Raw genomic sequence first — 15,039 nt, 5'->3', positions numbered from 1 at the left:
CAGAGCATAAATGGAATATAACTAACACGTACTTCGAAGGCAGTGGTATTGTAATTATTTCCAGCACTCAGTTCATAACGGGGGGATAGCATTGGTTGACGATTCTCCTCCACGGCTGTTGTGAAACAATGAGGGTCGTATTCACAGCTACTACTGCATGGAATCTACTCCATTATTTACAAGCGCTTGTTTTATCTTCTCAAATGTAAGTGTAAAGTTTAAACGTTTTCAAATAAATGTTTTTGCTGTTAAGCGGATGTACAGCCATGGCCAAAAGTTTTGAGAATGACACAAATACAAATTTTCACAAAGTCTGCTGCCTCAGTTTTTGAAATGGGAAATTGCATATACTCCAGAATGTTATGAAGAGTCATCAGACGAATTGCAATTAGTTGCAAAGTTCCTCTTTGCCATGAAAATTAACTTAATCCCATAAAAACAATTTCCACTGCATTTGTGAAGAAGGCTTCAGGGTGCCCAAGAAAGTCCAGCAAGCGCCAGGACCGTCTCCTAAAGAGGATTCAGCTGCGGGATCGGAGTGCCACCAGTGCAGAGTTTGCTCAGGAATGGCAGCAGGCAGGTGTGAGCGCATGATCGGCACGCACAGTCAGGCGAAGACTTTTGGAAGATGGCCTGGTGTCAAGAAGGGCAGCAAAGAAGCCACTTCTCTCCAAAAAAAAACATCAGGGACAGATTGATCTTCTGCAGAAAATATGGCGAATGGACTGCTGAGGACTGGGGCAAAGTCATATTCTCCGATGAAGCCTCTTTCCGATTGTTTGGGGCATCAGGAAAAAGGCTTGTCCGGAGAAGAAAAGGTGAGCGCTACCATCAGTCCTGTGTCATGCCAACAGTAAAGCATCCTGAGACCATTCATGTGTGGGGTTGCTTTTCATCCAAGGGAGTGGGGGGCTCACTCACAATTTTGCCCAAAAACACAGCCATGAATAAAGAATGGTACCAAAACACCCTCCAACAGCAACTTCTTCCAACAATCCAACAACAGTTTGGTGAAGAACAATGCATTTTCCAGCACGATGAAGCACCGTGCCATAAGGCAAAAGTGATAACTAAGTGGCTCGGGGACCAAAACGTTGACATTTTGGGTCCATGGCCTGAAAACTCCCCAGATCTTAATCCCATTGAGAACTTGTGGTCAATCCTCAAGAGGCGGGTGGACAAACAAAAACCCACTAATTCTGACAAACTCCAAGAAGTGATTATGAAAGAATGGGTTGCTATCAGTAAGGAATTGGCCCAGAAGTTGATTGAGAGCATGCCCAGTCGAATTGCAGAGGTCCTGAAAAAGAAGCGCCAACACTGCAAATACTGACTCTGCATAAATGTCATGTAATTGTCGATAAAAGCCTTTGAAACGTATGAAGTGCGTGTAATTATATTTCACTACATCACAGAAACAACTGAAACAAAGATCTAAAAGCAGTTTAGCAGCAAACTTTGTGAAAACGAATATTTGTGTCATTCTCAAAACTTTTGGCCACAACTGTACACGATGTGCATACCTTTTCCTTATTTTTGGTGAACCTGAATATCTCTGCCACGGAACCCATCGTTAATATTGTGGTTATTCCACTTAAAGGGTCACTAAAGGAAAACATTTTTTTAGCTAAATAGCTTCCTTTACCTTACTGCAGTACTGGTTTCATGTCCTTATTGTTCGTTTTTGCTTTGAAGTAGCTGTAATTCTGCTGTGATCTCCACACTTCCTGGTTGCCTGTTTCCTTATAACCATCGTACTGGGAGATTTTCACGGTGGTCTAAGCTGTCATTACTGTGTGTCTAAAACTCCTCGGAACCAATCAGATTCATTTTAAAAACAAAACACTGCCCTGGATTTGTTGTTTTTGTTCTGTGTGTCTTCCCGACTCACCTCTCACCCGGAAATTCATGTATGTACCTTTAAAACCGAAAGTGAAAACTAGAGGCACATTATATGATAGATTAAATTCAATTTTTAATAATTTTTAAAAGGAATCAGTTAACTTTTATGTCTCTATACCATGTAAACAGTTATTTCAGCAAAAAAAAAAAATTTCCTTTAGTGACCCTTTAATGCTGAGAGGAAACTAGGACTATCTTACTCTGATGTTCGCCAGTTCCAGTGCTGAGGTCTTCGTGTTTTTGGTGTAGTGTCACCACACATTCCTTTTAGACTCATTTGGCGTATGCCTTGCTGAGTCCATTCAATCCGGTAAGCCTCATTCCTATCAGTGGTGGCGGCTTTTCTTCTATCATCACGTTTGTGTTAACTGAAGATCTACTTTCACTCATTTGGATTATTACTTCACTCATGCTATTACAGTCGTCACAAATGGACTTGAGCAAAGTTTAATCATTAAAATTTTCATACATTTTTTGCATTTTATTCATATGTATATTTACTTATAGAGTGCATATTATTATTCATTTATATATATATTTTTTATTTGTTTAAGACCCTAAACAAGTTTTATACTTTTTCCTTCACTGTCCTTGTTAAGGACCTGTTCATTTTTAGTAGGGTTGTCCCGATACCACTTTTTTAGGACCGAGTACGAGTACCGATACTTTTTTTCAAGTACTCGCCGATACCGAATACCGATACTTTTTTTTTAAATGTGTCCCCAAATGCAGCCATGTCCCCCCACAAATGCAGCCATGTCCCCCCCCATATATGCAGCCATGTCCCCCCCATATCCAGCCATGTCCCCCCCATATCCAGCCATGTCCCCCCCCATATCCAGCCATGTCCCCCCCATATCCAGCCATGTCCCCTCCCATATCCAGCCATGTCCCCTCCCATATCCAGCCATGTCCCCTCCCATATCCAGCCATGTCCCCTCCCACCCATATCCAGCCATGTCCCCCCCCATATCCAGCCATGTCCCCCCCCCATATCCAGCCATGTCCCCCCCCATATCCAGCCATGTCCCCCCCCATATCCAGCCATGTCCCCTCCCATATCCAGCCATGTCCCCTCCCATATCCAGCCATGTCCCCCCCCATATCCAGCCATGTCCCCCCCCCCATATCCAGCCATGTCCCCCCCCATATCCAGCCATGTCCCCTCCCATATCCAGCCATGTCCCCCCCCATATCCAGCCATGTCCCCCCCCATATCCAGCCATGTCCCCCCCCATATCCAGCCATGTCCCCCCCCATATCCAGCCATGTCCCCCCCATATCCAGCCATGTCCCCCCCCCCATATGCAGCCATGTCCCCCCCCATATCCAGCCATGTCCCCCCCCATATCCAGCCATGTCCCCCCCATATAGCCATGTCCCCCCCCATGCAGCAATGTCCCCCCATATGCAGCCATGTCCCCCCCATATCCAGCCATGTCCCCCATTTGCAGCCATGTCTCCCCCCATATCCAGCCATGTCCCCCCCATGCAGCCATGTCCCCCCATATGCAGCCATGTCTCCCCCCATATCCAGCCATGTCCCCCATTTGCAGCCATGTCTCCCCCCCCATATCCAGCCATGTCTCCCATATGCAGCCATGTCCCCCTTACCTGCATCCCGCCGCATCCCCGCTGCCGCCGACTGGTTAATACCCGCGGGGAACATCACAGCTTTCATTTGAATAGCTGTAATGATTCGCGCTATTTTGTCTGGGCTGTTTGTCATAGGTTGTGCTAGCGGCTGTTTTACACATACAGTGGAACATCGGTTTAAGAATAACGCGGTTAATGAGCGTTTTGATTTGCGAGCAACTTTTAAAAATAAATTCTGACTCGGTTTGCGAGTGTTGTCTTCCAAGATGAGCAGAATTCAACCTAATAGGGCCTGCACTACCGCATTTGGCCTGAGGTGCAGGGGCGCCAGAGTCAAGCCGAGCCGAACATCGTCGATCGCAACCGTTCGGCAATGCTCGGAAAGACACGGAAATACTCGTTTCTGAGCCTTTCCAACGGTTGCCGAGGTCAGCCGACGTGTCCTCGGGCCTTTCCCGAGGCTCTCCGGCGCCCCCTCCCACCATTGCATCCCATTGAAGTCCATGCGGAACAAATTATTTTTGTTTCCATTGACTTCAATGGGGAAACTCGCTTTGATATGCAATACTTTGAATTACGAGCATTCTCCTGGAACGGATTATGCTCGTAATCCGAGGTTCAACTGTATTTTTTACACTGAAACAATGAGGTTGACTTACTAAAACTGGAGAGTGCAAAATATGACGCAGCTGTGCATGGTAACCAATCAGCTTCTAGCTTCAGCTTGTTCAATTAAGGTTTGACAAAAAAAAAAACTGGAAGACGATTTGGCTTCTATGCAGAGCTGCACCAGATTTTGCACTTTCCAGTTTTAGTAAATCAACTCCACTGTGCTCTGTACACTTCACCATATCCAACACAAAGACAAAGAGGAAAACCACCACACTTACTTTGTGAGGCATAGCACACAATGCTTCTGGGCATGTTCTCTAGGAGGTTTCTGTTCTGTAGTAGGCCCTAAGTTAGCAACCCAGCCGCTTAGTAGTGTATGCCTAGTGCCAAGCTACCCCTACCTACAGAACCTTCACCTGCACCGACGTTCGGCTTCTTTCGGCTACTCGTGACGCGATGTATGCGACCGTCGAAAGCCTGTCAATCAAATAGGAACGCCCACTCCCGAAGACCCATACCCGGAAGCGGCGGAGAAGATCTCTCTCTAAAACGGTAATTACAGCTTCGATTTAAAAAAAAACACCCGATTCTGCTTCCCAAAATGAGCCTCAATCTAATGTTACAATTTTTTTTTCGGGTGAACTCCCGCTTTAAGTAGAGAAATATTATGCTTTTTACTTTTCTAGGCCTTGCACGCCGCAGTTCCAAGCATGGTCTCTAGGAGGGTTCTGCTCTACAGCTGGCCAAAATGTAAGGACCCAGCCACTCAGTAGTATTCACCTAGTGCCACGGTACCCTTACCTTCGGAACCTTCCCCACTGTCCTCCAACATTAGTTATCTAAAATTTTTCCTTAAAAATACAATCCTTATACTCAGAACTAAAATGAGACTGTGGCCTGTTACTTCCATAACGTCTGTTACTTACTTGTGTCGTTAGGTAGAGAAATTTCATCCTGTTCACTTTTCATAATCATCCCAACCTCCTCCGTGGACGGCTGATCACCCCCCACATACGTCTCCACTTCTTCTTCTTTAACCTCAGCTTTTATCTTAATCCGTTCTTCACCCTAAACCCCAAAATAATAGAAAACATCTACTAAGGCTGAACTCCAGGCAGATTTAAAAGACACACATGACAGCAGCTATGTAATTATTAATACATCACTGAATGTGTGTTTTTTTTTTTTTTTTATAAAATGTAAGCAGTGTAATGACCGAAATGTGACCTGGTATCAGGCTCTTGTAGTACCTGTACATTAGAGCTCAGACTAGGAGAGGTGAGCTTATCAGTCTACTGGACCCATGATGACATGTGAATGAACTATACAAACATATTCGCCAGCACACCGTGGATCGTACAGAACATCCAAAAATGTATTGCAGTGAAAACATCAAAGGGATAGCAACGTTTCGAGGTCGCACAGGGCCTCTTCGTCAGGCAAGTGTCTGACGAAGAGGCCCTGCGCGACCTCGAAACGTTGCTATCCCTGTGATGTTTTCACTGCAATACATTTTTGGCCGTTCTGTACGATCCACGGTGTGCTGGCGAATATGTTTGTATGATTGCTGTTAGGGTTGTCCAGATACCGATACCAGTATCGGTATCGGGACCGATACCGAGTATTTGCGGGAGTACTCGTACTCGCGCAAATACCCCCGATACCTAAATAGAATACTTTCCCCCCCTTTCCCCCCCCACCGCTGCCGCCGCATCGCGCCGCCGCATCGAGGGACATGGCTAGAGGGACATTGCTGCATATGTGAGGGACATGGCTAGAGGGACATATGTGGGGGGACATGGCTGCATTATGTGGGGTGACATGGCTGCATTATGTGGGGGGACATGGCTGCATTATGTGGGGGGACATGGCTGCATTATGTGGGGGACATGGCTGCATATGTGAGGGACATGGCTAGAGGGACATTGCTGCATATGTGAGGGACATGGCTAGAGGGACATTGCTGCATATGTGAGGGACATGGCTAGAGGGACATGGCTGCATATGTGAGGGACATGGCTAGAGGGACATGGCTGCATATGTGAGGGACATGGCTAGAGGGACATGGCTGCATATGTGAGGGACATGGCTAGAGGGACATGGCTGCATATGTGAGGGACATGGCTGCATATGTGAGGGACATGGCTAGAGGGACATGGCTGCATATGTGAGGGACATGGCTAGAGGGACATGGCTGCATATGGGGGGGATATGGCTGCATATGGGGGGGACATGGCTGCATATGGGGGGGACATTTAAAAAAAGTATCGGTATTCGGTATCGGCGACTACATGAAAAAAAGTATCGGTACTTGTACTCGGTCCTAAAAAAGTGGTATCGGGACAACCCTAATTGCTGTTCCAGTTCCCAGCTGGTGATCGCTTCAGCACCCATTTTTACAGTTGCAGGCCGTTTCTCCAGGAAGGTGTGTGATTGCAATATTGTCTTGGAATGTGAATGAACTAAAGACCCACAAAGTTACATATATTGATAAAAAAAAAGAAAACACAAAAACGGGGGGGGGGGTTAAAATATAGGGTGCTTAAAGAAGAAAGAAGAAAGAGCTGGAAACCAGGACTAATGGTGCAGGGAGCAAAGGCATCAGATGTAGAAGTAAGCAATAAAACAAGAAACTACCATATTTATCGGCGTATATTGCGCACTTTTTTCCCCTTAAAATAAGGGGAAAATCGTGGGTGCGCGATATACGCCGATAGCCGCTTCCCGCGCTCAGTTTGAAATCCTGCGCCGACATATACTGAGTGCAGTACACTCGGGTACATTCGGCTAGGCTCGGCTTCGCTCGTGCTCACGCATAAACGTCACAGAGCATGAGCGCGAGCGAAGCCGAGCCTTGCCGAATGTACCCGAGTGTACTGCACTAGGTATATGTCGGCGGAGGCATTCGAACTGAGCGCGGGAAGCGGGGACTCGACTTGAGGCGCGCGCTGGAGAAGCCGGGAGGACACCACCGAGGCCGCAGACGGACGCCGGACCGGACGATGGACTCTGGGAAGACAACAAAACTGTAAGTAATAAAATCATATAACATTTTTTTTTTACAGGAATTTCGGGGGCAACTTTAGGGGTGCGCGGTATACGCGGGAGCGCGCTATACCGCGATAAATACGGTACATAGAAGAATGTCATCTCACAAAACCAGAAATATTTCAGTGTTCTTTATAACGAGTCCATCCTACTTGATGATGGTGGGGGATGGTGTGATCTTCCTGTGTGGAATTCTGGGAATACAGAGGATTTCCCTCTCCGATAAACTGCTGGGCTCCACTACCCAAAGTCTCTTCTTCTTTTATCTCAACTTTCACGTCTTTTAGTTCTTCACCCTAAGCCCCAGAGATGTCAGATTACAATTGTTAAAGGACTGAAATATTACATAGAAGAAAATCATCTCATAAATTAGAATTCTCTCTGGGAGTTCTAATTGCTCAGTCCCACCTACCTGATGATGGTGGGGGATGGTGTGAACTTCCTGTGTGGAATCCCGGGAATACAGAGGACGGGGACATCTCTCTGGTGGGTTCCCATTACTGGATCCATCTGTAGGAAACACACATACTGACTGAATACATTGTTTCTATGTGTTTATCAGATGATGGGGGATCTAGGTGGAGCCTCCGTACTGCTCTCTCCTTTACAATAAAGTCTCCTCTTACCCGGTGATGTGAGGGGCGGCTGATTCTCCATCATGACGTCCTTGTAGAGATCCTTGTGTCCTTCTAAATAAATTAATATTATTACTTCCTCTGCTGCCAATTCCAACAATGTTTTCTTTTTACTTCCTCACAACTCGCCTCTCACCCAGGACATTTTTTTTAGACCTCTACATCACTTCCTGTTCTACTATTACTTCCTGTCTGCAGCTGACATCACTTCCTCTCCAGCTGTGTTTTCACTTCCCGTGTCTGTACAATCACACTCTTCCTATGTCCATGTTTCACTCGATATAATAGGGATTAGGAAAAGATCTCCATCGCTATATTTATTATGTGTCTGTTCTACAGTCCAGCAACTTCAGATGGACAGTTGGATAAATAGCTCAATATTCACAATGTATCTGGATTATAATTCAGAGGCTCTGGACGAAGTTAGATAAATGTCTCTATATTTATGATGTATCTGATCTATAAACCAGAGTCTCTGGGTGGAAAGTTGGATAAATTGCTCTATATTTAGGATGTATCCGGTCTATAAACCAGAGGCATTGGATGAACATTTGATAAATGGCTCTATATTTGGATGTATTGGGTCTATTTACCAAACGTTATAGAAGAAGAAAAGTGGTAGTTGAAGAGGTGGAAGGGTAACAGGTTCAGGTGTATAACTTTTGTTCGGAAACACTCCTGCTTCCAGCAACGTAGCTTTCGTCGCCACTCTAGCCAGAGTGGGTATTGTGCACCTGGATAGGCCTCTTTCACTAACCTAGCAGCCAGGATGTCATACGGAAACTTGGTAAAGTCTCTGCCACAGACCTTCCCAGAGAAGGAGATATATTCGGTCCAGATTCCTCTCAGCACATGATTAAGCACCCGGATCTCTCTTGAATAACTTCTTGTGAACTCAGAACTGACAGGCGACCATCACTCAGCCTCTCAGTAATAGTGCGTCCTTCGATGAAGTTCAAGGCCTCTCCTGAGATACCAGCCTCGTGCTCGGTGCTCTCCAAGACAGGTTCTTCATCGAGTGGCTTGCTCCCTCAGGACGGACAACACAGGACCACTCTGTGTGCGTAGACCCAGTCTGCCTACCAGGCCTACGTGGTAGATTACAACCCTGGACCAACATGGTCCCGGAGCCAGGAACACTTGAACACGCACCCCCGGCCAGGAGGGCCACACACGGGGGGTGGTGGGACGACAGACCAGGATCGGCAACGACCCCGAACCAATGATGTCTGTCCCTTAAAGCGGAGGTTCACACAAAAAGAGAACCTCCGCTTTTTGGATCCCTACCCCCCTCCGGTGTCACATTTGGCACCTTTCAGGGGGGTGCAGATATCTGAGACAGGTATTTGCACCACTTCCGGGTTCTGATCCCCGCGGGGGAATCCAGTCTGTCACGTCACCCCCCCCCCCCCCGCGCGCTGTCTTCTGGGAAACACTGTTCCCAGGAGAGAGCGGGGACCAGTGACGGCGTGCCGCGATCCTCGCTCATCCTCACCGAGGATGGCAGCGGAAGCAGCCGAGGACCGAGAAATTGATCAGCCTCGGCTGCTAACATCGTGGGCGCGCTGGACAGGTAAGCAGCCGTCGTATTTGTAGCTGCTGGCTTTTAAAAAAAAAAAAAAAAAAAAAAAAAATCGGCAGAACCTCCGCTTTAAGTACTCCTCCCCAGCATGCACAGCGGGACGATAAACTCCCTCTGATTGGCTGCTGAAGGGGAACACTCAAAACACCTTGACCTGACTGCTGCCACCCTCGGCCAGGGATGATAACAACACCCCAGACAACAATAGTGGTCACTCACAGTACAGCCATGGGTGGAACAGAGGCCCAAATTTTGAGAAAAATCATACAGTCCGAGTCAACTAACTCTCAGACCACCCTCTAAACTTAAAGCAGCGCCGGCTAGAAAGTAGCAGGCCGCTACATTATATATATATACACACACACACACACTCTTCTTTTAGTGTAGACTAGATATTTAGCGTAGACAATATATATATATATATATATATATATATATATATATATATATATAATGTTTGGGGGTTCCAAGTATTTTTCTAGCACAAAATACTGATTTTAAATTGTAAACAACAAGCGTCAAAACAAGGCTTGTTCCTTAAATTGTTAAGCTGCCCATGTAGACTGTTGTCATCTTCTGTTTTGCTGAATAAAACATATTTTAAGTTGATTGAACTGTTTCCCAGCTGCCTGTTAACCCCTCGGATCCTGACAATTGGTGGAGATTATGGGGTGCGAGTCAAACCCGTGTCCTGGGTTAAAGCTGCCCAGACTATAAAAGCATCAGATAAAGCAATGGAGGAACGGATTAAGCAACTGATACTGGATAATACGCAAGCACAGGCCCACCAGGAGCAGGTCCTGGCACAGACAGTCGCTGCTCAACAAGAGACAAACTGCTTACTGGTTGGACAGTCAGTGGGGTTTACAGAAGGCAATGACCCATCAGGCTGGGAAATGGCTCCGGTGTGAAGCAGTGCAGTGGACCGTGCAAAAGATGACAACCATGGATAACGTTGAAGTTTCTATGTCTGAGTGGATTGCAACAAGGGTGTCAGGAACCATGAATCAGACCGAGACAGAAAATGCAGTTAAAAAATATCACACCTTTAATGTAATAGAAAAAAAATAAAATACACATCAGGAACATAGTCAAAACATAAGCCAGGGCTCGGAAGCCAAAACCGGTAATCAGATGAGCCGGTAATCAGGAAGCCAGAGATCAGCGTAGTCGGAAGCCAGAGATCAGGAACCAGAAGGGACGTCAGTCGGGGAAAGTCTTCAACAGGAACTCAGCAGAAACACTCAGGATATGTTCAATAAGGCGAAGGCACAAAAGACACGAACAAGGCAGTATAAATAGTGAGAAGGGGCTGGCTGTAGGCTGGACTGATGAGGCAGGTAATGGTAACCAGGTGAGCCACTGTGGAAACAATGAGTGGCTGGTAATTAACCGACAGCTGAGCAGCCTTGAGCACTGAGAAGAGAGCTTCTAGAAGCCCAGCCCTGACAAAGAGAAGGTCTGCCTGAGAAAGAATGGGTGGATGTACTGGCCCCTTTCCTGACTGCAGATCCTCAACTGGGGAATTGTGATTTGGTCTCAGAGTCAGCATGGGACTATACGTTACTAAAGGCAGAAATACTAGCCAGGCTGGGAGTGACTGTTTTGCTTTGAGGGCGAGCCGAGTTCATGGCTGGAGCTTTGACAGGGCTAAGCCTGCCTGTGTGCAGCTGTATCATCTAATGCAGGGGGGTCTCCAAACTTTCCAAACAAAGGGCCAGTTTTATTGTCCTACAGACTTTAGGGGGGCCGGATTGTGACTGGCAGGAGCAGAAAATGTCCCAGGCCCGGCATCAGTGAGAATAAATATGGCCTCAGGGTTGGTGGTCAATAGGAGGAGTACTGCCCCTATTAGTAGGAGGATCAGAGTCCCATGATTTGTATTGTAGGAACAAAAACTGGCCCATTATTGGTGTCAGTGGGAGGAATAGTACCCCAAAGGCACCTGTTCCAGGAGGCCAGGACTCTGTGCAAGCCAGTCAAGCTTCTCCACTCCAAATTTGCTCATCCATGTCTTTATGGACCTTGCTTTGTGCATTGGTCCAAATCATTTGGTGGAGAGGGGATTATGGTGTTTGGTTGTTTTCACTGGAGCTAAGGGACCAAGCCCAACCCCTGAAGAGAACTCTGAAGACATCAACAGAAGCAAGACATTTTGGACAATTTCATGCTCCCAACTTTGTGGGAACAGTTTGGGGACGGCCCCTTCCTGTTCCAAAATGACTGTCCACCAGTGCACAACCACATGGAACACTTTTGGGATGAATTAGAGCAGAGACTGCATACTTGCCAACAGTCATGATTTTCCCGGGACAGTTCCAGTTTTGGGACCCTTGTCAGAGGCCGTCCCGATTAAAATCCCTGGATTTGTTTTCCCCCCCGGGAAATCAGGACTGGAATCGGATCTGTTTCTGGCTTCAAAAACATGGCCGACGCCGCAAGATCTTTCCTGTTTCCCCCTAGCTCTCAGATCGGTACTCCAGCCCTCGCAATGTTATTTGGCCATCTACTGCCCCCTGCCCATGGTTTCCATAGTCTCAGTACAACACCATAAAAACAGGGGGCATGGACAGGAGCGGGGGACGGTAGATGGCCAAATAACATTGTGAGGGGGAAAGGGAGGAGCTGCAGTCCAGTAGGCTGGATGAGGATGGATGAGTTCCGATCTCAGCCGAGAGCCAGCCAGGGGTAACAGGTTTTCTGGGGGAAACCGATGTTGGCACAACACCAGTCTGTGAGAGCCAGAGCCAAGGGACTCTGCTGCCTGATGCAAGGAGGGACCCCGCTGGGGACGCCTGATGCAAGGAGGGACTCCGCTGGGGACGCCTGATGCAAGGAGGGTCTCCGCTTGGGACGCCTGATGCAAGGAGGGTCTCCGCTGGGGACACCTGATGCAAGGAGGGACTCTGCTGGGGACGCCTGAAGAGACACGCTCTGGGCTCACACTGATTCGGCATTATGGCTAGTTGAACTATTTCATTTTATATAACAATGTATGTTGTAGATCAGGGATCTCCAGACTTCGGCCCTCCAGCTGTTGCAGAACTACACGTTCCATGGCATTATAATGCCTCATGGGACGTGTAGTGCTGCAACAGCTGGAGGGCCGAAGTCTGGAGATCCCTGATCTACAACATCAATAATGAAGCTCACTCATATCAATTCTCTGGTGTTGCAAAAGGTTTCCTTTTCTAGTGAAAGATTTCCCGCACGCTGAACATGAATAAAGAATGTTCACCCGTATGAATTTTCTGATGTTCAACAAGATCATTTTTCCTAATCAAAGATTTCCTACACTGAACATGATTGAGGACGCTCACCTGTGTGAATTTTAAGGTGTCTAACAAGAGGCCCTTTCAGAGAGAAAGATTTCCCGCACTCTGAACATGAATAAGGATGCTCACCTGTATGAATTCTAGAATGTGTAACAAGATGTCCTTTCTGAGTGAACGTTTTCCCACACTCTGAACATGAATAAGGACGCTCACCTGTGTGAATTTTCCGATGTTTAACAAGAGGTCCTTTTCCAGTGAAAGATTTCCCGCACTCTGAACATGAATAAGGACGCTCACCTGTGTGAATTTTTTGATGAGTAACAAGGTCTCTTTTATGAGTGAAAGATTTCCCGCACTCTGAACATGAATAGGGACGCTCATCCATGTGATATCTCTGATGTCTAATAAGATAATCTTTTCCACTGAAGGATTTCCCGCACTCTGAACATGAATAAGGACGCTCACCCGTGTGAAGTTTCTGGTGTTTATCAAGATTATCTTTCCGAGCGAAAGATTTCCCGCACTCTAAACATGAATAAGGACGTTCTCCTGTGTGTACTCTTTGGTGCTGAATACATTTTGTTTTCTGAATGAAAGATTTCCCGCACTCTGAACACGAATAAGGACGCTCACCCGTGTGAATTCTCTGATGTCTAACAAAGGTTCCTTGATGAGTGAAAGATTTCCCGCACACTGAACATGAGAATAGATTGTCACCTCGGTGATCTCCTTCATGGGGTGAAGAAGATTCCTCGGGATTAGAAGGATCTGTTGATCTATCTGCAGTGTGAGATCTTACATGGATATTTAGTGTATTTGGATTTCCTCCTGGAGGATCCTGTGTGATGACATTATCTTCTGACTTGCAATCAGCAGATAATAGAAGATGTCTCTCCGAGGAATTCCTCACATCACATCCATCTGTTGGAAAGAAGGAAAAAAAAAATATAAAACATCTTAGTAGATGACAAATAACTGGAGTTTTAGCTCCTCCCCCCGTCGGTGGAATAAGTGGAAATGGTGATCTCACAGCTTGGCTCCTGTTCTCCCAGATCAATCAGAAAAGTCTTCACACCGAGTCCATATATGATCTGCGAATTCTAGAATAATAAATAGTTATGACTGAGGCTTCATTATCCAAAACGCGTTAGTGGATTGTTACTACATCGGATTGGCTGGATTTTATATGATGAAGAGTTTGCAGATCATATATGGACTCCAAGCTGAGTCAGCAAGAAAAAAAAAAAGTCACGTTGGTCTAACAGTCACCACTTTCACAGAGCTCTGGCATGGAACAAAATATGGGGAAAAAAAATAAAATCTTCCAAGACTAATGCCGCGTACACACGATCGGAAAATCCGACAAGAAAACAGTGGAATCTTGGCTCAAACTTGTCTTGCATACACACGGTCACACCAAATTCCGACCGTCAAGAACGCGGTAACTTTCAACACTACGACGAGCTGAGAAAAATTAAGTTCAATGCTTCCGAGAATGCGTCGACTTGCTTCAGAGCATGCATGGTTTTTGGTGCGTCGGAATTGCATATAGATGATCTGAATTTCCTTCTAGCAGAATAAGCCCGTGGAAGGGGGGGGGGGGGGGTCGGGGCGCACAGAGTGGTGATCGGTGGTGTACTGTGTCAGTCTGACACACCACATCTCTGATCTAGGTAAATAGCCTCTGACGTAGGCTCTTCACCATGTGATCAGCTGTGTTCAATCACAGCGTAAACAGGAAGAGCCGTTGATCGGCTTTTCCTCCTCCTGCACTGACAGACGTGAGTAGAGGAGAGCCGATCGGCTGCTCTCCTGACAGGGGAGTTCTGTGCTGATTGATTATAAGTGCATACCCCCTGAGGATGCCCACCCGTATTCACAAGGGATGCCCACCCAGGACCACCAGGTATGCCCACCCATGACCATTAAGTTTTGCCAATCAGTGCCCATTAGAGGTGCCTGCCAGTGCCTCCTCATCAGTGCTGCCTTTCAGTGCCACCTATCAATGCTGCATATTAGTGCTTCACCAGTGCCCATCAGTGAAGGAGAAAAATTTATTTACAACATTTTATAACAGAACAAAAAGATAAACTTTTTTTTTTTTTCAAAATTTTCAGTTTTTTTTTTTGTATTTGTTTCGTAAAAAATAAAAATCACAGTGGTGATCAAATACCACTAAAATAAAGTTCTATTTATGGTAATAAAATGATAAAAATCTGGTTTGGGTACAGCGCAGCATGGCCACACAATTGTCATTTAAAATGCGACAGCGCTGAAAGCTGAAAATATTGAAGTGGTTAAAGGGTTATGTAGCGCCTGTGTACTTTCAGTTAAATTAAATTTAAAGGGGAATGAGAGCGTTACTTTGCTCTCATTCATGTTGATTTAG

At 46.3% G+C, this 15,039-nt stretch overlaps 2 protein-coding genes across 2 annotated transcripts in view; both read right to left on the bottom strand.

Annotated features, from left to right (window-relative positions):
* Positions 1 to 15,039, bottom strand: part of LOC120910546 (zinc finger protein 850-like) — a 1,103,195-nt gene that overhangs the window by 711,878 nt on the left and 376,278 nt on the right.
* Positions 1 to 15,039, bottom strand: part of LOC120910116 (zinc finger protein 501-like) — a 35,889-nt gene that overhangs the window by 17,562 nt on the left and 3,288 nt on the right. Inside the window, exon 4 of the mRNA XM_040321988.1 lies at positions 13,506 to 13,571. Coding sequence (XP_040177922.1) covers positions 13,506 to 13,571 — 66 coding nt within the window. The remainder of the gene's footprint in view (positions 1 to 13,505; positions 13,572 to 15,039) is intronic.

This window comes from Rana temporaria, chromosome 8 (assembly GCF_905171775.1).
Source record: "Rana temporaria chromosome 8, aRanTem1.1, whole genome shotgun sequence".
Taxonomy (NCBI): domain Eukaryota; kingdom Metazoa; phylum Chordata; class Amphibia; order Anura; family Ranidae; genus Rana; species Rana temporaria.
The sequence above is the reverse complement of the archived record's forward strand: the minus strand, read 5'-3'. Positions and strand labels throughout refer to the sequence as shown.